At 39.7% G+C, this 22,126-nt stretch overlaps 4 protein-coding genes across 6 annotated transcripts; 2 read left to right on the top strand and 2 right to left on the bottom strand.

Annotated features, from left to right (window-relative positions):
- Positions 1 to 2,337: 2,337 nt before the first annotated feature.
- On the top strand, positions 2,338 to 4,140 carry LOC126590617 (uncharacterized). 2 transcript variants are annotated; one of them, XM_050256103.1, is made up of 2 exons: positions 2,338 to 3,087; positions 3,205 to 3,791. In XM_050256103.1, the coding sequence occupies exon 1, from the start codon at positions 2,505 to 2,507 to the stop codon at positions 3,084 to 3,086; it is 582 nt and encodes a 193-aa protein (XP_050112060.1). In that variant the 5' UTR covers positions 2,338 to 2,504; the 3' UTR covers position 3,087; positions 3,205 to 3,791. The 2 variants fall into 2 exon arrangements, with proteins under 2 accessions (XP_050112060.1, XP_050112051.1); XM_050256094.1 differs by lacking the exon at positions 3,205 to 3,791 and adding an exon at positions 3,802 to 4,140 and having other exon boundaries at positions 2,339 to 3,087.
- A 2,436-nt stretch (positions 4,141 to 6,576) lies between these two features.
- Positions 6,577 to 11,102, top strand: LOC126590573 (folate transporter 1, chloroplastic-like). Of its 2 annotated transcripts, none has more exons than XM_050256041.1 (11): positions 6,577 to 6,998; positions 7,097 to 7,173; positions 7,356 to 7,449; positions 7,798 to 7,891; positions 8,357 to 8,430; positions 8,954 to 9,064; positions 9,780 to 9,851; positions 9,971 to 9,991; positions 10,177 to 10,244; positions 10,390 to 10,518; positions 10,752 to 11,102. In XM_050256041.1, the coding sequence occupies exons 1-11, from the start codon at positions 6,810 to 6,812 to the stop codon at positions 10,762 to 10,764; spliced, it is 942 nt and encodes a 313-aa protein (XP_050111998.1). In that variant the 5' UTR covers positions 6,577 to 6,809; the 3' UTR covers positions 10,765 to 11,102. The 2 variants fall into 2 exon arrangements, with proteins under 2 accessions (XP_050111998.1, XP_050111990.1); XM_050256033.1 differs by having other exon boundaries at positions 8,951 to 9,064.
- On the bottom strand, positions 10,576 to 12,742 carry LOC126590555 (uncharacterized). Its single transcript, XM_050256010.1, has 4 exons — positions 12,316 to 12,742; positions 11,989 to 12,171; positions 11,664 to 11,905; positions 10,576 to 10,990 (listed from the first exon to the last, which is right to left on the bottom strand). Exons 1-4 carry the CDS (start codon positions 12,598 to 12,600, stop codon positions 10,726 to 10,728), a joined length of 975 nt encoding a protein of 324 aa, XP_050111967.1. The 5' UTR covers positions 12,601 to 12,742; the 3' UTR covers positions 10,576 to 10,725.
- A 1,218-nt stretch (positions 12,743 to 13,960) lies between these two features.
- On the bottom strand, positions 13,961 to 21,198 carry LOC126590563 (uncharacterized). The gene is made up of 4 exons (XM_050256022.1): positions 20,848 to 21,198; positions 15,083 to 15,265; positions 14,677 to 14,912; positions 13,961 to 14,323 (listed from the first exon to the last, which is right to left on the bottom strand). The coding sequence occupies exons 1-4, from the start codon at positions 21,136 to 21,138 to the stop codon at positions 14,071 to 14,073; spliced, it is 963 nt and encodes a 320-aa protein (XP_050111979.1). The 5' UTR covers positions 21,139 to 21,198; the 3' UTR covers positions 13,961 to 14,070.
- Positions 21,199 to 22,126: the final 928 nt, after the last annotated feature.

The following is a 22,126-nucleotide window of genomic DNA, read 5'->3' as shown; positions in this document are numbered from 1 at the left end:
TTCATTTGGCTTTTTGGAAATTTTCTTCCGTTCCTAGTCACATATTTGACCGTTGTATTTGATTTAACTGTCTTTGGTCATTTAATTTATATAATTAAATTAAATTTAACAGTTAAATATGTGTCGATATTAAGCGCCTATAAGTAATGAAGAAAAATCACATGAAGGCTATGAGTTAGGAATAAAAAACTGAGACCCAAAGTTTCTTTTTTTTTTTTTCAAATAAAATAACAAGATTTTTTTTTTTCATATTCTTTCATAACCTAAATGTCACATCCCGGCCCGGGGCGGATCATTTCCCGGGCCCGTTCCACCACCATAGCACGATATTGTCCGCTTTGGGCCCCGACCACGCCCTTACGATTTTGTTTCTGGGAACTCACGAGCAACTTCCCAGTGGGTCACCCATCATGAGAGTGCTCTGGCCACCTTCTCGCTTAACTTCAGAGTTCCGACGGAACCCGAAGCCAGTGAGCTTCCAAAAAACCTCGTGCTAAATAGGGATGAGAATATACATTTAAGGATCACTCCCTGGGCGATGTGAGATGTTACACTAAATATTGTTAAGAGCCTCCCAATGAAAACAAAAAAGTTTGTGACACTAAAATAGGCCTCCAGATAGATTAGATAAAATTGGAAATACATTTTATCTCATACTACTCTTTCGATACATAATTTAAGGGTTAAAAAAATTTATCATATCGAATTCGAAGTGTCATGCTATTATTAATTAATATTCATATTTCATATAGCACGAAGACATAGTCTTCTATATTAAGACATTAAAATAAAAACTCACATGAAACAGTTTGATCCACCAATAATGCTATTCTTACCATAATTTTGTATCACCTAAGGTGTCATTTGATGTGGACAGCCACATCATCTAAATTAATTAGCATTTAATTTCAAAATGTTAATCAATAATTGATAAAAAGATTGTTAATTAAATGATGATTATGGTATACAAAGAGTCTCCTTCTTCCACCTAAGATTATTTAAGTGTTTTAGGGGGGTGTAGTCAAACTTGGATTTGAGGGGATTTTAATAGATTTTGATATGTGATGGATTTCATAGGATTATATAGATTTCTACAAAATCCTATAGATTTTGGAAGATTTGAGAAGATTTGAATGAAAGATTTTGTAATGTTGAATCTTAACCATCAAATAAATCAAATGGTGATAAATGTACTTAGGTAAATTTAATCAAATGAAACTGTTCATGATCTGGAGCTACATCCCTTGGAGCCGAAAAAAAAGAAGTCAAGATTATCACATAAACCTAACTCCTCAAAGATCCCCAGTGCACCCATTTCCAATCCTACTTCCTCCCTCACTTTATTCTTATCCCTTTCGTTGTCACCTTATTTATTCTTAATATTTATTAATGAAATGAATTCATCCATGGTACCCCAAAAAAAAAAAAACATAAATAAGTAGACATGAAGACATGAAGAAAGATTGCGACCCAACAACAAAAAAGCATAAATAAGCACACATGAAGAAACGAATTCAATCGTTGTCACCTTATTCATTCATGAACCCATGCCACACACGTAGCAGCAATTAGCATGAGGGTCCAGTAGCAACGAAAACATTGCGGACATGAAGAAAGATTGCGACCCAACAACAAAAAATTGAAGAAAAAATTGCATAAAATGATGCAACCCAACAACAAAAATTGAAGAAAATATTGCAAAAATGAAGGAAGAAGATACAGCAAAGAAAGTGGCTGGCAATGAGAAGAAGAGGAGTCGTTTAACTAGGATTTAAAATCCTATGGTGTGAGGTAGGATTCTATTTGGTATTTGTTATATATACTTCCTCCTCTCAAATCCTACAAAATCCACAACTTAATGAAATCATACAAAATCCACAACTTAATGAAATCCTACAAAATCTTTAATTTTTGAATACATCTAGATTTGGGTGAACTTTAAAACTGACTATTAAAATCTTCATTGACTACACGTAGATTTATATGGATTCTTAAAATCCATTAGTTGACTAGATTAGGATTTTAAAATCTTTTAAAATCCTTTCAAATCCAAGTTTGACTACACCGCCTTAATTAGTAAAAAGATTGAAATTAAATGATGTAACTTGTCCAACTCATCTGCCACCTAAGATGGTAAATAAATGTAATATAAAATTGCGGTAAGAATACCATTACTCTTGATCCACTACTTATTTGACACCACATCGACGGATATTTTGTACAAACAAGAACATGGTGTTCTTGGGCCCCAAAACGGATTTGGGCTCATAATTGATTTTACTTCACAAAGCCCAAAACATAACCCTTCGTCCCCGTAGGGTTTAAGCCTGCAGGCTTCAGCGGGTTACTCCCACTCGCGCCATACCAATCACTCTTCACTCTTTTTCTGAGAGCTTCAAAGCCATGGACCCACCAACCTTCTGAAATTCTATGCTCCGACGACAACCGCCATGCCCAGATAGCTACCTCAAATTCCCTAAAATCGCATTCCCGAACCCAAAAAAATGAGATATTTACGATTCATTTCCCCACATTTTTCCCGCATTCAAAAAACCCTAAACCCCCCAAATCCTATTCCCATTTCGTCTCTCCAATCGAAACCCCATATTTTCTCTCATGTAGTGTGCAATTACACCACCGCTGTACCGGAGCAGACGCCGCCGCCGTCCGAATCGGTATCGGCGATCGCGGACGAGATCTCGGGCCTGACTTTGCTCGAAGTCTCGGACCTCACGGAGGTTCTGAGGGAGAAATTGGGGGTGAAGGAGATGCCGGGGATGGTGATGATGATGCCCGGGATGGGATTCGGCGGCTTGAGGGGGGCCGGAAAGGGCGGCGCGGCGGCGGCCAAAAGCGAGGAGAAGGCGGAGAAGTTGGTGTTTGATGTAAAGCTCGGTTCTTTCGACGCTGCGGCGAAGATCAAGGTGATTAAGGAGGTGCGGACGTTTACGGATTTGGGGCTGAAGGAGGCCAAGGACTTGGTGGAGAAGGCGCCTACGCTGTTGAAGAAGGGGGTTACGAAGGAGGAGGCCGAATCGATTGTTGCCAAGATGAAGGAAGTTGGTGCCAAAGTTTCTATGGAGTGAGGTAAATTCTGGAATTCTGCTCCTGCGTTTTGTGAACTGGAGTTTGAATGTATGGTGTGCATTGTAGTTTGGCTGTAGGAGCTATAAACCCTTTTTGAGCTTTTTCGTTGTTTTTCAGGGATCGGTAACCCGGAAAGTTTTCGTAGCATGCTGGTTTAGAATTCCAGCTTTGTTCAGTATGATTAACAGTAAAGTTGGAAATGATGAGTTTGTCAATGACGGATTAACGAAGCTCTTGCTTGACTTTTCACATAAATGAAACCTTCCGGCTAGTCTTAGGCTATTTATTGTTCATATGTAAAGGTTACTGAGAATTTAGGGATGTTATATAGGTACTATGAGTTTTGAGTCGTGTCCCGAATCCAGTGTTCATCCAGTCTCTAAATAGTGAATAGGTTTCCTTGGTATTTAGGGCTTTATAGCATGACCTTGTTGGGGAGCTGGAGAATGTCATAGAGGAATTAGTAGGAAAATCTGTGTTTACCTCGGAAATTATTTGAGTGTCCGAATGTGCATACGGCTACACGTCAGTTTTGCAGTACACATAAGTGCACAATGGTGTCACCCACTCGGCCAAATCACTTTTCAATGGTTTCAGGAAATGGTTTTTGACAGCACTTGTTATCGTTGCACGTTACTGCACTCTTTTCTGGTTTGATGTGGTTATGCAACTTCAGTACCTAATGGTTTATATTTTCTTTTGGTGACTCTCCAGGAGGAGAGATGCCTGAAGAAGTTCAAGTTTCAGGTGGCAAGGATTGTTAAAATGTAGAGTAGCAAAATAGTGATTCATCACAGTGGAAGTGCAGTTAACCGAGTCTATTAGGAGATCTTCATGATGAAAAGCATTCATTTTTTGAAAGGCATTCATCGATACAGTTGCTTTGCTCATCTTTCTTTGAGTAAGAATAATGTATCTGCACAAGTTTTGTTTCGATTTGTTACATTCAGTCCTATCTTCTACTTCATTACGTTTACTTTACCAACTGTTGTAGACCTAGCATTTTCGTAAATTGATTCACAAAGTTGAATTTATGATATCTACTTTGCTAAAGTTACACCGAGCATTTTGATAAATGGGTTCACAAAAATGATCTTGATCCATGTGTACACCTCAAAATTACAAGTCGATGGAACCGGAACCAAATGAAACTTCATCGACATTTTTAGACCTTTTCATGCTGCAGTCCATATCTCAAACAGATGACAAAGCATAGCTTTCCAGTTTGTGCATTCCTGAACGCCCACAGGGTAACAAAATCTTGGCAGTTCACCAGGCCATGATGTTCAACAAAATGTTTCCAACCTACACTGGTAAGGGCTTGAATATTATTGCGGACTCTTGTGGCCTTAAACATCATCTTGTACTCACTACCAGCGATGTCGTATACTGTGATCCAGATTCCTTGTTTAGGGTCCTCAGACGGGTTCAACAACGGCAGATGTGCGTTTCCACATCACAATCCTTCAGCCTTAACTCTCGCGTCACATCGTTTTTTGCCAACTGCTTCTCAAAAGGCTTGCCGCATATTTGAATCAGGTGTTGGATGCTTGGGACCGGTGGGATATCAGGAGGCACATAGTTGACGTTTTTATAATAAGATCCCGGTTCCAGTTTTGGATGTTCTTGTGCAGCAGCAATGGCTTTTTGGGATTGCTGGGCTTGTGGAGCAGGCAGGCTTTTGAAGTTGAATTGAATTCTTGAGGATTGGAAACGATGGGATATCATTAGGTACAGAGTTCTGAGTTTCACAGTACGAACCTGGCCCTAGTTCTTGCGTTGCAATGGCTTTCCTGGCTTGCAAGACATGAGGGGCAGCAGGTTCTTGAAACTGAATGTGTAGAATTATCCGAGAAACGGGCCAAGAGCCCACTTCCAACAACACCAATACTATCCCCAACTTGGTAATTATTACCTGCACAATCCGTCAGGTGTGGAGTTTTATCACAAAAGACATCAGTGTTAGTTGGAGTAGAGTTATGATATTTAAACTATTATTTCTCTTTTTGTATAGCCAACGTGGGACTCAACAGAATGGAGTGTCGAAGGCTTGCTACTGGTGGCAGGAGATGAGGAGGTACAGAATTTCCAAAAAGCCAACTTAGTCCAAGTTCTTGTTGTTGTTCAGGCATTCCTTGTGCTGCAATGTCTTCTTGGGCTAGCGCGGCAGCGCATGAGGCTGCAGGTTCTTGTCTTGTGAATGGTGGGAGATCATGAGGGACATTATTGCGAATTCCGTAGTGCGAACCTATGCCTCTTTCTTGTGTCTGTTCGGGCTTACTTATCATCAATTTAACATATCTTTATACCATACTTACTACGAAGTGAATTCAAATACGATGAGTTGAAACTAGCAATTTTTCTTCCGATGCAATAAGTTCAATCAGGGTTTGGATTAAAATTTGATCCAGGATTTGAAATTTGTGGACCAGTTATAATATTCGTCGGTCTAAACCCTAGTTGCACTTGAGTATTAGAAAAATTGGGAACTATGGAGTGCAAGTTGGATAGACAATTTTGAATTGGTTAAGTTTTTATACGAAAGCTTTCAAATTTGGCGTTATCCGAATCAAATTTGACATCCGAAGTCTCGTATGCCAAAAACTTTCGAGACAATTTGTATTAGAATTGAAATGTATGTTAAAATTCAGAATCCCAAAATCTATTGAGGTTTCAAAACTTGAATTATCCTAGGGTGACTAATTTCACTTCGAAGGATAGGACCTAATTAGTTTGAAAATAAGCCTAGTCTAGACACTTTCCAACGACACCGTTTAAGGGTTAGTTTGGTATTGCTGTGCTTTGAAATAAAAAACCGTTTCTGCTGTGCTGTGAGAGTATGCAGCTGTGAAATAAAGCAGCAGAGTGTTTGTTAAACTTTTTTGTAAAAGTGTTTTTGGAAAAAAACAGTATTATAGTGTTTGGTAAACTTTTATGTAAAACAGCTGTGATTGTGTGTAATGACAAAAAACAGTATAATACTAGATGTGCCATTAATTTAATTTTCTTAACAAATAAAAGTGAATTACTAAATATACTTTATTTTTAAAAGAAAAATATTTATAAACTTTATTTTAAATATATAATCCAACGTTTAACAAGAAATCATAATCCAATATTCAACATATAATCCAACATTTATGCTGCTTCACGTTTTTTTTTTTTTCAAAGCTCATTTTTTCTGCTTCACGTTTTTAGTTTTTTTTTTTTCACCAAAAGCTGTGAAAATAAACTGTTTTTAAGTGTTTACCAAACACCTTTTTGAGCTCAGCTGTTTTTGATACCCACTTTTTATAAAAAACACCTTAATACCAAACCGGTATAAGGGTTGGTTTGGTATTACTGTGTTTTGAAAAGAAAAAAAACTAATTCTGCTATACTGTAAAAATAAGTTTATTTTTGCAGCTTCACATTTTAAACTTTTTTTTTTTCACCCAAAAATGTAAAGGATACCACTTTTATAAAACACCAAGTACGCACCTTGCACACACAACGGCACGGTCTGGGTCACAGCTGAGGGCACTCAAGAGTCGAGAGGCAAAGCCGCCACTTCGTTACTCGTTAGTCGTTACCGGTAAAATACCTGGCGGTTCGATTTAAAATCGTAAACGACGACGTCGCGGTCGATCGCCTAGAAAAGCCTGCTCGCTTCACTCTTCAGAACTCAGAGCTGCACAACTTAAAGAGTACAATTCGTCTTCTAAATCTGTCGTGAAATACAAATGTCGTCAGCGTCGCGGTGGCAGTGGGAAACCGCCACCGCCGGCGCCGTCGCAGGATTCGCCACCGTCGCCGCTATGCATCCCCTCGACGTTGTCCGGACCAGATTTCAAGTCAACGACGGTCGAGTCTTGAATCTTCCGACTTACAAGAACACGGCTCACGCCATTTTTACCATTGCTCGATTGGAGGTAAAAATCTATCCTCCTGCAAACGCCCCAGGGGTTTTTTTTTTTTTCTTTTTTTTGTCAGATGATGATTTGGGATCACATTGCTTTGTGTTTTACAGGGCCTGAGAGGACTCTACGCAGGCTTCTCTCCTGCGGTTCTAGGCTCCACTGTTTCATGGGGTTTATATTTCTTCTTGTAAGTAGAAATGTATGGTTTTTTCTAGTATAAAATTGGAGCTTTTTTATTTGATAAATATTGAGATATCAAAAGGGTTCGACTTTCGCAATGCAGTTGAAATTGGGTTGCTTTCAATTTTGGTCTTTTCATTGTTTTCAGAAGGAAGTTATGAGTGAACCGAAAACTTCTGTTGTATGTAGCTATGGAAGAGCAAAAGAAAGGTATTCGAAGGACAGGGAAAATCAGCTGAGCGCTGGCCTTCATCTTGCTTCTGCAGCAGAAGCTGGTGCTTTGGTGAGTCTTCTGCTACCTTCGAATAATATGGTTGTAGAAAATGTTAATGGAACGTTCGGTTGTTAATTATCAAAGTTTTATGCAATCCTGCTTGTCAGTTCTATCTGCATATTGCATATCGTGCCTATTATTGCTAGTTATCCAACTTTTTGTATGCTGAAATCAAGACACTGTTGGAGGGTGGGAAGTTAGGAAATCACATTAATATGTTTCAAACTTTGAAATTTTATATGAAGTGTTTAGAGGAATAATAAATCACTTTCTGTTTCTTTCCAATACTTTTAGAAGGTAGCCAGAAGTTTAGTGGATGGTTGCCTATAGATGATAGCACTGTTGTGATTTTGTCAGGTTTCCTTGTGCACAAATCCTATTTGGCTTGTAAAAACAAGATTGCAGCTTCAGACTCCTCTCCATCAAACTCGACCATATTCTGGGTTTTATGGTCTGCTTCTTATCTTACTTTAACTTGATAGGAATGACTGCAATATCCCCTTTTTAGTTCGTTCGGCTCACTTACTAGTTTGTTGCTTGCTAAATATTCCTTATTTGTTAATTTGTGCTGAAAATAAACTATTATTGATGAGGACTTCTAGAATTAGAAGATAACCTATTTTATAAGATTGGTCTGATTGGCTATTAAGTAGGACATAGACGATATGACAGGATTGTAATTGTAATGAAGTTTGCTTTGCTTTAACGCTAACTTGTTTTTAGAAAGATGAGCATAATGATATCAAGCATATACCAAACTTAAAACTTCCCGATTCAAGGGAATTTGCAATAACTATCACCTAAAAACTTTTGCTCAATCATCTGTGACGTGTCTGTTTTAGAGAATTTTCTTCATGTACTTATGTTCATAACCTTTGTTTTACTTTGCTTTTTAATTTTTTTTTTCATATCTCAGATGCCTTAAGAACCATAATCAGAGAGGAAGGGTGGGCTGCGCTTTATAAAGGTCTTCTTCCCAGTCTCTTTCTGGTATGCTTTTTGTCTATGATCTTTTTGTGTTTTTAATATGACCCCTCTTTGTACAGCTTGTATAGAGGATTTGGGGTTACTTTCTTGTCTCCCCACAGACACTAACAGCCTCTCTGTACAGCTTGTATGCATCACTAATTCACTACAAAAAAAAAAAAAAAAAAAACCATATTCTATTCATAGTTGTGATGTCATGAAATGATTGTCGAAATTTATACTCAAGTTAATCTCTGTATTTTGTCAAATACTTGAGTTAATCAATGCAAAAGGAAACTGAAGAAACATGTGAAGAATTTGTTATGGAAAAATATGGGAGTATCTGACATATCTAATGATTTACAATGCCGAGTGGAGAGATGGAAGTGCTTCTGGCGATTATTTTGTATTTCTAAATTTAATTGTATGTTAAGACTATATAAGTGCATTTGCATTAGAGTATACACATGTCTCAATTGTGCCCAAAAGTTTCCAGTCTTTCATGCTTTAGAATTTGCAGCTTACAGTCTTCTTATTGTTTCAGCAGGTTTCTCATGGTGCTATTCAATTCACAGCATATGAAGAACTCCGTAAAATCGTTGTTGACTTCAAGTCTAAAAAACGCAGAACACATTCTGGAAGTGCTGATACAGTGCTGGTATTTATAGAATGGCTCTATTTCCGTCTATACATCGAGAACTTCTGGATTTTTTTACTTACATTCCCATATCTTGTATAGTTCGCTATAGTGGTCCTTTTCGGATGTTGGAAAATTTGTCCTCTAGTCATTGGTTAGGATTTACTGCTCCAAATGAAGAAATCCCAGATTGGTGGGGAAATGAGATTTGTTCTACAAATTCGTAAAAGAGAAAGAAAAAAAAAAAAGTGGATATTTGGGTAATAACAGGATTTGGATTATACTATAGTACGCATCTTCTGCTCAATATACCTACCCATTCATGATTGAGAAAAGCACACATTCCTTGTGCCTGTTCATCTCCTCTATCTATGGCATTAACATCGCAGCATGTTAAAGAGTGCTGTAGGATTATACACTACATGTTTCACAAATGGGAATCCATCTTATCAAATCATCATCAGTTTAATTTCTTCTCATCTACACTTGCACTCACAGGGGAACAGTCGTTCAACTTTTTGTCCACTTTAGTTCATCTGAAGAATTTGGAACTTTTGCTTTATTGATTTACTTGAGCATATTAAATTCCTGACGATGCATCTAGGAGAAGTATAAGTGTTTGCACAGCTACTGCAATGTAGACCACCATTTGTTGCACGGTAGCATATGTTTGTTGCTCTTTTGCCAATTAAGCAGCCTGTTTACGGAATCTTATGGCCCAATGGTTTCTGCACAGAATTCAGTTGACTATGCAGCATTGGGTGGATCATCTAAAGTTGCGGCCATTCTTCTATCATATCCATTCCAGGCACGCATAAATACATATTATTAGCTCTGGTGTAAAATTCTTTTAGATGTTCATTTCAATTTTAGATTATTACTTAGGCAGTTTCGATGACCTGGTTTTTTCTTTTCATGTTTTTTCAGGTGATACGATCTCGATTGCAGGTTGGTATATCCATATATTTTTCCTCTTTACATGGTCTCAATATGTGCAAGTTTCTCCAGTCTGAAACAGTTTGAGCTTTTATTATCACGATGGGTTCAGGAAGTTGCCCTTTGTGATTCTACATGTTTTATTCGCTCGTATTCCTTATTGATGATTGGAACTTTCTAATGTCTCATTTTGTCAGCAACGACCTAGTAGCGAAGGAATTCCAAGATATATGGATAGCTGGCATGTAGTAAGGGAAACTGCACGGTAAGGATGACAATTACCCTTAACGTATGAAAGCAGAAGACTAGTTATTGAAGGCATTAAGTTGCTCTTATTCGATAAATTCCCCTTTGATTTTGTCTCGGATGCTAACTTCTCTATTTCCATATTTTCCTGCTGCGGCTTGTAGGTTTGAGGGCATTCGAGGTTTCTACAAGGGAATCACACCAAATCTTCTGAAAAATGTTCCTGCTTCTTCGATCACTTTTATTGTATACGAAAATGTACTGAAATTTCTAAAATTGGCTAGAACGAACGAGTAAGGTTCTTCTCTTCATCCTCAATTTTGAGTACTCTTTCTACATCAAACAGTATCTCAGTTGAAATTTCATAACTTAAAAAGAGTATCGGAAGGTATTTTTGGAAAAGCATGTAAATAGTTGCGAATCGTATCACTCACGGACAAATGCTTGCAAATGTCATACATTGTATTAACATTGAAAAATAGGTAAGGCAAAACTCTCATTTAGACTGGCAAACTCTTTTCTGTAGAAAACTTGCGTAGGAAGGAAAGAATCTCGTCGGAGACTTCTTGAGCTTTCTCTTGCTGGATACAATGGTGGCCGTCCAAGATCACGACTTCCAGGTTCGGCACAAGACTCTTGAAAACACTTCCTTTTACATATTCCATTGTGCCCAGAACTTCAATACCAATGTCTTTGTCACCCACAATGAACTTTGCTGGAACATTAACCTTTGAACCTTGCCATGGTCCCATGAGCTCCCAGTACCTGTTTCCATTTCCAAAGTTAACAGCTGTCAAAAATGAGCAAAAGCCATCGAATACTATCGAACGTTATGACGTGAGACTAAGTAGAGTATTAAAGTGATTGAGCATATCAACAGTACTGTGCAAGTTAAATCAAGTGTGTGAAGTGATTGGTAAAGTTGATTTCTATGTCTGAAGCCCACAGACTGGACCACTCGATTTCAATCATACGACTCTCATTAGTCCATTCCATTGGCCCACTTTACAAAAATCCAAAAACTTGAATAGCTCGGATCTTTTTTTCTCTCTTAAACGGTCTAAATCTCTTGGTCTACGACCTCCGGACAGAAAGATCAGGAGTGGATCTCATTTCGAATTAAGCACACCCAAGCCCTTCGGTTAGTAGGGTAAACCCGACCCAAAATTCGACCCATTTTGGTTGGTAGCATCAAGTCACCAAATCAAAACCTAAAAGCCATTGAAGATTCTCTAGGGTTGACAACTGCAATTAAGCCAGCCCCAACACCAAACCAAACCGCGTGAAGAGAGATTAGGTCAGGTCACGTTCAAAGAGACGGGTGCAACAGGTAAACCAAGCCCGTGACATGTTCCTATTTCTATGTTGAATAATCTAAATATCGGAGTGGAAGATTCGAACTTAGGTGCACAGACGAGACCAATGTGGCTACACTTACATTTCAATTGTACGAAAATAATTGAGAGCACCAGTGAAGCCAGATTCCTCAAACTTTTGAGCATAGACTTGGAGGTCCTCTTCAGAAATCCATGGCGGCAACACCGCCGGTGTCTCCAGATAATCGATTATCTCCATTCCACGAGGAGCCACCAGATAATCTGTCTTGTTATACAGCAGGAACTTCTTCATCACCGTCAAATAATCGTATCTCGCAAACGATTTTTCTGCTCTTCCTGGCTCCTACGCCATAGAAAATCCAATCATAAAAACACACATTTGTTAAAACACAATTTCTACATGTTTGTGTTTTGCTGTAAAAGAACCTGAAACTGATGAACGTAACACCCCTCGCCGAACAGCTGCCTCATCGAATCGGAATTCCTAGTGCTTGAAGACCTTTCGAAGTATGGAGCAGATAGTGCAACGACGGCCTTGACTCTCTCGGGCTTGAGAAGGCTCAGGTGCCAAGCTGCAATGGCTCCATAGTCATGTCCCACAACAAATGCCTTTTCCAACAAGACAAACGATCAAACTCTCTTGCTAAAAACCCAACTCTCCGCTTTGTTAGATCGTAGTTCAAATCTCATGAACGACAATTGTTAAGTAAAAGAAACAATCAGAGAGAGAGAGAGAGAGAGAGAGAGAGAAACCTGCTGCCCACCAAAATGATCAAGGAGGCCAACAAGGTCGCCGACGAGGTGGAGAATGGAGTAGGAGGAAGGGTTGAGAGGAGCGTCAGTGTCGCCATAGCCTCTCATATCAGGAGCAACAACATGGTAGCCATGCTTAGCCAAGAAACTGATCTGGTGGCGCCACGAATACCATATTTCCGGGAAGCCGTGGAGGAGAAGCACCAGAGGCCCTGTCCCTTGCTCCGCTATGTGCATCCATATTCCATTAGTTTTGATCCTCTGGTGAGTCACCTCATCATTCATATTTCCTGAGAGAGAGAAAGAGAGAGAGAGAGCGAGAGAGAGATAGAGAAAGAGAGAGTTCACTATTCTATTTACAATTTGCAGAAAAATGATTGGGAAGTTGGTGACTTGAACATTCTGGTTGTCAAACAGTCAAAGATGACAAGTTTGAATAAGACCAGAGAGGGTAACGTATCAAATGCTCCAACGTGAGTGTTTTTTTTTTTTTTTTTGGAGAAAGAACGCGAGTTATGGTGTAGAAAAGTACAATTTGTTGGAACCGGATCCAATAAAATTGAGTGTGCTGAGCAAGCGATCTGGCCCGTTAAAATTTGATCCAATAGCTACAAATATGGATCATCTAAAAGTTATAATAATTGTAGCCGTTAGATCAAATTTTAACAATCCGGATCACCTGCTCAGCAAACTCAGTATATATGGATCCAGAGGGGATCCGGTTCCCAATTTGTTGACCCAATTACTAATTTTATTTAAATATGGTTAGATTAGTTGATCGGTGTATGTCTTCTTATATTTAAGTTCGAATCCCCCCTCTAAATAAATTAATATAATTTAAAATATCTTCTTGTAAAAAAAATATACTAATATTCACTGGATGATTTCATTGAATAAAAAATTTAGTGCTTTTCTATGTCATTTTCCTGGAAACTGCCATCCAAGAATTTTGCTTCTTTCTTGTATAGAAAAGTGTTTTAGTTATGGTTTTTTCTGTGTTTCACTGTGCCCTTGTGAATATATTTTGGAAATGCGACATCTGCTTACATCACAATATTTTTTTCTTTTTCGTTTTAATTTGGGTTTTCATATCACAGATTGTTCTCTCTGTGTATAGATTAAGGGATGATTTTTTAACCAAAATGGCCTTTGAGATTAGTATAACTCTTCACTTTGGTCTTTGAGATTTAAAATCGATAAAATTGGTCCCTGAGAGTATTTTTGTTATTTTGGTCTTTTATTTAACAGAGATTTTTATGGAAGGACCAAAACGATTGATTGTGGACAAACTCAGGGACCACTTCTATAGTTTTCAAATCTCAGGGACCAAAGTGAGGAGATATCAATCTCATGAACTATTTTGACTAAAAAGACAGCCATATAAGATTGCATTGAACTGATTTATACTGAACAGTAAATTGGATTGGATTGTATTGTATTGTGTCAAGTTTCACTTCTTTTGTGGAACAAGGTTTGTATCCTTCCTCAAACTAACTAGTTGATTTTTTTATTGTAATTGATTCCTGAAGTTTACAAAACTTCTCACTTTAATCCTTCAACGTTGAAAATTGATTGATATCATCCTCGATGATATGATCCGCATCAATGTTGTCCCTACCCTAGAATTCCATGAAAACTTCACCAGTAGCAATCAAATGAGGTTATAAACAGATTTCTAACATGTCTTAAGAAGAACAATAATTACACAGAATGCAGAAATTGTCATTGAAGCAGAAACACACTAACACGAAAATTTCACTGATCTGCAGGATGTTGACGGAGGAAGGAAAGTATTTGGCTGGAGACTTCTTGAGGGTTCTCTTGTTGGATGAAATGGTGGCCGCCCACAATAACCACCTCAAGGTCCGGGACAAGGCTCCTGAACTCATCACCTTGCACAAATTCACTTGTTCCGCCTGATTTAAACCCGAAGTCTTTGTCACCGATCATGAACTTCACGGGTACCATGATTTTCGATCCTTGCCAGGGCGCAAGCAGCTCCCAAGTCCTGTTTATCATGGTAAGTAGTATCACCATCAACCAACAAAACAAAAAGACCAAAAAGGAAGGCAGGACAGGAGGGTTGGCTTCATTTTAAGCGTAGATAAGTTAGTTAGAGCAGTGTGTTCCCTCGTCTACATCAAGTTCGAATCACCCTTTCCCCAGTTTAGATTAGTTTAGAATATCACTCAGAATCAAAAAAAAATATTCTCTGGTTTTCTTGGATGCTGGTAACTCGAGTATATTCTAATAGCAATTTGGATTAGAACAAGTCTTCAAGCATATGGTGGTTGTACCTAAGGCATATTTTTGAGGAACAATTTCAGCTTGGGAATACACGGAGAAATTTCTTTAACTTACAGATCCATTGAGCGATAGTAGTTCAAAGGACCGGTGAATCCAGACTCCTCAAATTTTTCGGCAAAGACCTGGATATCCTCTTCAGTTAGCCATGCCGGCAGTGAAGATTGTGTCTCCAGGTAATCGATAAACTCCATGTCAGGAGGAGCTATCATATTATTGGTTATCAACAGGAACTTCTTCATCACTGTCATATAGTCATACCTCGCGAACGCTTTCTCTGCTCTTCCTGGTTCCTTCTCAGCAAAGAAACAACAATTAAGTGACATATGCATACATATATTTGTTAGATTGAGAATTTGGACCACACATTCAGGTAAGAACCCAATCAATGACAGTCTGACAACATAAACATTTCGGGGTGGGTGCGGAGTTTGATACGAACATCTGGAGAGAAAGGAAGTACCTGGAATTGAATTACATGACATCCTTCACCAAAAATTTGTCTTATGGCTTCGGTAGTTTTGGTTGTTGGAGATCGTGGAAAGTATGGAACTGAGAGATTAACCAGCCCTATCACTCTATCAGGCCTAAACAAGCTCAAATTCCAACCAGCAACTGCTCCCCAATCATGTCCCACCACATATGCCTTCTCAAATCACAAACCATTACATAAGATTCTCAAAAATCCTTAAACCCCTCGCATACATAACAACATGGATATGTTCATATAAAATTTTAAATTTTCTTTAATTGGGGTTCAAGAAAGGAAATGATTTCTGCACAACTCTTTTACCCTTCTGCCGTACCTGTTTATTTTTGCCCCTTAGTGTTGGTATATGGTCCAGCCCATGATCAATGTTCTAGATTATTCTAGTAAGCAAGAGATGAGGTTGGAGTTTGCTAGACAATTCTAGCATGTTATTAAGTTGATGGAAGAAGCTAGAGAGTACTAGCTTCCTTGGTTGCAAATGGAAAGATCTAGAAGCTACAAGTATGTGGCTAGTCTAGATTTTTCTATGCTAGAGGTTTGAAGAATACACTAGAAACTAGTAGAATGCCAAACCCTCACCTATAAATATGGGTGTGATGTTGTAGTGAACCAACAAAAAAATCAAGAGAGTAGTGAGTAGCAAAGGATCAAGTCCAAAGCTAGAGTTCCACTCCAAGAGTGAGAGTGAGAGTGTTCCACTACACATTGTGTGAGTGAAGTTTAGTGTGATAGAAAGTGTGTGTCATTCTTTCTTGTATCCATCAAGCCTTGTCTTTGGCTTGGTAAGACTACTCTTGTTGTACTCATCTTTTCATATAGTGAAGATTGATCCTTGTTTGGTGGACGTAGGCATAAATTGCCGAACCACATAAATTCTTGGTGTCTATTTTCTACTTTACCTTGTGCATTCTCTATCTTGTAGTACCGACATTCCTAACAAGTGGTATCAGAGCCCGGTTGGCTCGTACTACGAGATGGAAGGAAGTGGCACTATGATCAAACTCACCAACTCCAATTGGGTAACATGGAAGCCAAGGATGGAGGACATTCTCTATTGCAAGGATTTGCATGAGCCAATTGAAGGAGATGCCGCTAAGCCCGAGAGCATGTCCGATGCCGAGTGGAAGAAGATGAATCGCAAGGCTATTGGCACAATTAGACAATGGGTGGATGATAGTGTTTTTCACCATGTGTCTAATGAAACCAATGCTCGCGAGTTTTGGACGAAGCTTGAGTCCTTGTTCGAGAAGAAGACCCCAGCCAAGAAAGCCTTCTTGATCAAAGAGCTCATCAATGTGAAGTACAAGGATGGTTTAAGTGTAGCAGAACACTTGAACAATTTCCAGAATATCATCAACCAGTTGGCTACTATGAAAATGACGATCGAGGACGAGCTACAAGCGCTCTTGTTACTTGGATCCTTGCCAGACAGTTGGGAGACCTTTGTGGTGAGTATAAGTAACTCTGCTTCTAATGGTGTTCTTACTCTTGATAATGTTAAAAATAGCATGCTCAATGAAGAAACAAGGAGAAAGACTTCTGGCACAGATAGCAGCCAAGTATTTGTCACAGAGAACCGCGGAAGAAGCAAGAGTAGAGGGCCTAGAGGTCATGGCAGGAGTCCTAGCCGATCCAAGTCAAGGTTCAGGGGTGCATGCCACCATTGTGGCAAAGAAGGCCATATGAAGAAAAATTGTCGAGTTTGGAAGAGAGAGCAAAGGGAAGGAAACAATCAGAAGAAAGATGATACTGGCAATACCACCGCTGTCATATGTGGTGATGTACCAGAAATATTGTCTGTTGGTGAATGTCTGCATATGGGCAACTCTGACAGAGACATTGAATGGATCTTTGATAATGGAGCTTCCTTCCATGCTACGTCCAAACGGGAGTTCTTCAGTACATACAAAGAAGGTGACTTTGGCATAGTGAAGATGGGGAATGAAAGCTATTCCAAAATTCTTGGAATTGGTGATATCTGCTTAAGAACTAATCTCGGCTGCCAATTGATGTTGAAAGATGTGAGACATATTCCTGATATACGTCTCAATCTGATATCCATCGGTACCCTTGATCGACAAGGATATTATCACCATATTGGCGAAGGAAAATTGAAGCTTACTAAAGGCTTAATGGTGGTAGCAAGAGCACGACTTTGTTGTACGTTGTACCGGTCAAATGCCAAGGTTTTGAAAGGTGAGTTGAATGCTGTGGAAGACTCATCTCTAGACTTGTGGCATAAGAGGCTAGGCCACATGAGCGAGAAAGGCCTACAAGTTTTGGCAAAGAAGTCTCATATTCCCTTTGCCAAAGGTACGTCGTTAAACTCTTGTGAGCATTGTTTATTCGGAAAACAAAGAAGAGTTAGTTTTTCTGTTCCATCTACAAAGAAAGGAAACTTGTTAGATCTTGTTTATTCAGATGTGTGTGGTCCCATGGAAGTAGAGTCACTTGGAAGAAATAAATATTTTGTTACTTATATTGATGATGCTTCACGAAGGGTGTGGGTGTATTTGTTGAAATCCAAAGACCAGGTGTTTCAGACATTCCAGGAGTTCCATGCCATGGTGGAGAGGGAAACTGGGAAACCTCTCAAGTGCCTTCGTAGCGACAACGGCGGCGAGTACACATCTCACCAGTTTAGAGAGTATTGTGTAAAACATGGCATACGTCATGAGAAGACAGTTCCTGGAACTCCACAACATAACGGTGTTGCTGAAAGAATGAACCGAACCATCATGGAGAAAGTCAGGTGTATGTTGAGGACTGCAAAGTTATCTAAGCAGTTCTGGGGTGAAGCTGTAAGGACAGCCTGCTATTTGATCAACCGATCTCCATCAGTACCATTAGGTCTTGATGTTCCAGAGAGAGTATGGACTGGTAATGATGTGTCTTACTCTCATCTGAAGGTGTTTGGTTGCAAAGCTTTTGTGCATGTGCCCAAAGAGCAGAGATCGAAGTTAGACTACAAAGCTACACCGTGCATCTTTCTTGGTTATGGCGGTGAAGATTTTGGTTACAGATTATGGGACCCATACCAGAAGAAGTTTATCCGAAGTAGAGACGTGGTCTTTTATGAAGATCAAACAATTGGGGATTCGGATAAAGAGGCACAACCAGATGGCGCAGTCAGAGGAGTTGATCCATTAGCTTCAGATGAAGAAAGTCACGATGACATCCCTGAAGCAACTGCCAATGAAGTGCCTGCAGAATCAGATAATGCTGATCAAGAGGAGCCTGATCAAGATGTGCCAGACCATGAGATTGCTGATCAGGGGGAGCCTAGTCAAGAAGAGCAGATTCAAGGAGAATCCAATCAGGGGGAGCCTCTAGCCCCGCAAGAGAATGAAGATCAGGTCAGAAGATCCAGCAGAAGTCGAAGACCGTCTACCAAGTATTCTTCATCAGAGTATATCATGTTGACTAATTATGGAGAGCCCGAAACTTATGAGGAGGCCAGAGCTCATAACGACAGTGATAAATGGATGAAGGCAATGGAGTCAGAGATGGATTCCTTATTAAAGAATAATACCTATGAGCTGGTGGAGCTTCCAAAGGGCGGGAAAGCATTGAAAAACAAGTGGGTGTTCAAATTGAAAAGAGACGACAACATGACAAGGTACAAGGCTCGTTTGGTTGTCAAAGGTTTTGGTCAAAAGAAAGGAGTTGACTTTGATGAGATTTTCTCACCGGTGGTGAAGATGACTTCCATTCGAGTTATCCTTGGTATGGCAGCAAGCATGGATCTTGAGCTCGAGCAGTTAGACGTTAAAACTGCATTTCTCCACGGTAACTTAGAAGAGGAGATATATATGGAGCAACCCAAAGGCTTTGAAGTCAAGGGTAAAGAAACTTTGGTGTGCAAGCTCAAGAAAAGCTTATATGGTCTTAAGCAGGCTCCGAGACAGTGGAATAAGAAGTTCAACTCATTCATGGTGAGTAATGGGTACAAGAGAACTCATGCTGACTCTTGTGTCTATATCAAACAATTTTCTGGAGGTACATTCATCATCTTATTGCTTTATGTTGATGACATGTTGATTGTCGGACAAGATGCTTCTATGATTAAAAAGCTCAAAGAAGAGTTATCTAAGTCCTTTGACATGAAGGACTTAGGGCCAGCCAAGCAGATTTTGGGCATGGAGATAATTCGTGACAGAAAATCCAAGAAGTTGTGGCTGTCACAAGAAAAGTATGTTGAACGGGTGCTTGAAAGGTTCAACATGAAAGCAGCCAAACCGGTAAGCTCACCTTTAGCCAATCATATCAAGTTGAGCAAAGAGTCGTGTCCAAAAACATATGAAGAAAAGGAGAAAATGGCAGTTGTTCCCTACTCTTCAGCAGTAGGAAGTATCATGTATGCAATGGTGTGCACACGACCAGATATTGCTCATGCAGTAGGTGTGGTGAGCAGGTTTCTCTCTAATCCAGGGAAGGACCACTGGGAAGCCGTTAAGTGGATTCTCAGATATTTGAAGGGGACTTCTAAGATGTGCTTGTGCTTTGGCGGTTCCAAACCAATCTTGGAAGGATTTACAGATGCTGACATGGGAGGTGACCTGGATGGTAGAAAATCTACATCTGGGTACTTGTTCACTTTTGCCGGGGGAGCCGTGTCTTGGCAATCCAAGTTGCAAAAGTGTGTTGCTTTGTCCACAACCGAGGCTGAATACATAGCCGCTACAGAAGCATGCAAGGAGTTGTTGTGGCTGAAGCAGTTTCTCCAAGAGTTGGGTTTGAAGCAAAGTGATTATGGCATTTATTGTGATAGTCAGAGTGCTCTGGACTTGAGCAAGAACACTACATATCATTCACGCACTAAGCACATTGATATTCGTTATCACTGGATTAGAGACGCTATCGAGAACAAGTTGCTGCAGCTGAAGAAGATTCATACCGATAATAATTCTTCAGACATGTTGACAAAGGTAGTCACAAAATCAAAGTTGGAATTCTGCATTAAAGCTGCTGAGATGAACTCCAGGTAACTTGGAGTCATGATCGGAATTCCTCCCTCATGGACTGGAGGGGGAGATTGTTGGTATATGGTCCAGCCCATGATCAATGTTCTAGATTATTCTAGTAAGCAAGAGATGAGGTTGGAGTTTGCTAGACAATTCTAGCATGTTATTAAGTTGATGGAAGAAGCTAGAGAGTACTAGCTTCCTTGGTTGCAAATGGAAAGATCTAGAAGCTACAAGTATGTGGCTAGTCTAGATTTTTCTATGCTAGAGGTTTGAAGAATACACTAGAAACTAGTAGAATGCCAAACCCTCACCTATAAATATGGGTGTGATGTTGTAGTGAACCAACAAAAAAATCAAGAGAGTAGTGAGTAGCAAAGGATCAAGTCCAAAGCTAGAGTTCCACTCCAAGAGTGAGAGTGAGAGTGTTCCACTACACATTGTGTGAGTGAAGTTTAGTGTGATAGAAAGTGTGTGTCCTTCTTTCTTGTATCCATCAAGCCTTGTCTTTGGCTTGGTAAGACTACTCTTGTTGTACTCATCTTTTCATATAGTGAAGATTGATCCTTGTTTGGTGGACGTAGGCATAAATTGCCGAACCACATAAATTCTTGGTGTCTATTTTCTACTTTACCTTGTGCATTCTCTATCTTGTAGTACCGACATTCCTAACACTTAGTTCTTTGTTTGATTTTATTCAATCGAAATGTCAGAATATACATGGGAGAAAAAAGTCGTGCGGGAGATCACTTCTGTCGAAAAAAAGCTTCTCACCTTTTGTTGACCAAAATGATCAAGTAGGCCAATGAGGTCTCCAACTATGTGGAAGATGGTGTAGGAGTTGGGGTTGAGAGGAGCGTCAGAGTCGCCGTAACCTCTCAAATCCGGCGCCACCACGTGGTAGCCGTTTTCCGCCAAGTATTCGATCTGGTGGCGCCAGGAATACCAGAGTTCTGGGAAGCCATGAAGCAAGAGAACTAGAGGACCTGTCCCTTTTTCGGCTACATGAAGCCATATTCCATTGGTTTGGATCCTCTGGTGATTCACATCTATCATGAAATCCATGGTTGTGTGTGAGAGAGAGAGAGAGAGAGAGAGAGAGAGAGAGAGAGAGAGAGAGATTGGTCAATGGCCTGCGGAATGATGAAGATGCTTATATCCATACGTAATTTAAATGTTTAATCGTCAAAAGGTGGTTGTAGTTGGTAAACTTGAGAGCAATAGTGTAATAGTAAAAGATGAAAATTTTGAGCCGGCCTAAATTTATTGGTTTAGCACTAAAAAAACTTTGGTCAACAATTATTTGTACTTTATAATCTTTATGATTGCTCCGTTTTTAAGGGTTAATTACACTTAGTACCCTTAGTGATGTGGAGCCAAAGTCAATATAGGCAGCCTTTGAAGATTCTGCAAAATATTGAAATACTTTCCGGCGCAGAACAATGTGCTTGTTCCCTCGCACTCAAGCTAAAATCTCCCTTTCCACTTAGTAAGCTGTTCTGCAGGCTGTCGGGGCTGCTCTACAGTGGCGGCTTTGTGATTCTCTCCCTTCTTCTCGTACTCTTTTCAAAGTGAATGAAACCAAAAACTTGTTCTCAGAAGGAACAGTCGCGGTAGTACTAGTAAACTCGGCATCTGCTGCATTGTTTTCATATTGGTTTTTATGCCTTTGCTTCCTCAGTTTTCTCTGAAGACTTCCATTCACGTTTGGTTTATCATTTAGTGGATCAGTTTGGCGCTGCAGATGCTCTTCTTCCTCCTCTACTCCTCTGCCTTCTTTTTGGTGTCCGCCTTCTTTTTCAGCGCATCTAGGAGCTACGCGTCTGCCTTCTCGTCCACAATCTTTATGAGTTTCTTCTCGCCCAACAGATTGAAAGCATTGGTGAATTTCGCCATAGAGGGCTCAATAAGGCTTGACTTGTAGTGTTTCTCATGTTAAGATCAGAATACATGAGAAGAAGGGTTTGGCCTCTCTCTGCGCGGGCGCACACACACGCACACTAGTCGGTTTCATCCCCAACGAGAACCATAAAAGACTTTATTCCATATGCAA

The sequence above is a fragment of the Malus sylvestris genome, chromosome 2 (assembly GCF_916048215.2).
Source record: "Malus sylvestris chromosome 2, drMalSylv7.2, whole genome shotgun sequence".
NCBI classification, from domain to species: Eukaryota; Viridiplantae; Streptophyta; class Magnoliopsida; order Rosales; family Rosaceae; genus Malus; species Malus sylvestris.
The sequence above is the reverse complement of the archived record's forward strand: the minus strand, read 5'-3'. Positions and strand labels throughout refer to the sequence as shown.

Coding starts and splice junctions, on each gene's coding strand:
- LOC126590573 (XM_050256033.1), top strand. CDS start 6,810: ATGTCGTCAGCGTCGCGGTGGCAGTGGGAAACCGCCACCGCCGGCGCC. Junction 9,065..9,779: donor GAAGTGCTGATACAGTGCTG/GTATTTATAGAA, acceptor GTTTCTGCACAG/AATTCAGTTGACTATGCAGC. Junction 9,992..10,176: donor TGATACGATCTCGATTGCAG/GTTGGTATATCC, acceptor TCATTTTGTCAG/CAACGACCTAGTAGCGAAGG.
- LOC126590555 (XM_050256010.1), bottom strand. CDS start 12,600: ATGAATGATGAGGTGACTCACCAGAGGATCAAAACTAATGGAATATGG. Junction 11,906..11,988: donor GTTACGTTCATCAGTTTCAG/GTTCTTTTACAG, acceptor TCTATGGCGTAG/GAGCCAGGAAGAGCAGAAAA. Junction 10,991..11,663: donor TATTTTCGTACAATTGAAAT/GTAAGTGTAGCC, acceptor AAATGGAAACAG/GTACTGGGAGCTCATGGGAC.
- LOC126590563 (XM_050256022.1), bottom strand. CDS start 21,138: ATGGATTTCATGATAGATGTGAATCACCAGAGGATCCAAACCAATGGA. Junction 15,266..20,847: donor ATCATTTTGGTCAACAAAAG/GTGAGAAGCTTT, acceptor TGATTTGAGAAG/GCATATGTGGTGGGACATGA. Junction 14,324..14,676: donor TACTATCGCTCAATGGATCT/GTAAGTTAAAGA, acceptor CATGATAAACAG/GACTTGGGAGCTGCTTGCGC.
- LOC126590617 (XM_050256094.1), top strand. CDS start 2,505: ATGAGATATTTACGATTCATTTCCCCACATTTTTCCCGCATTCAAAAA.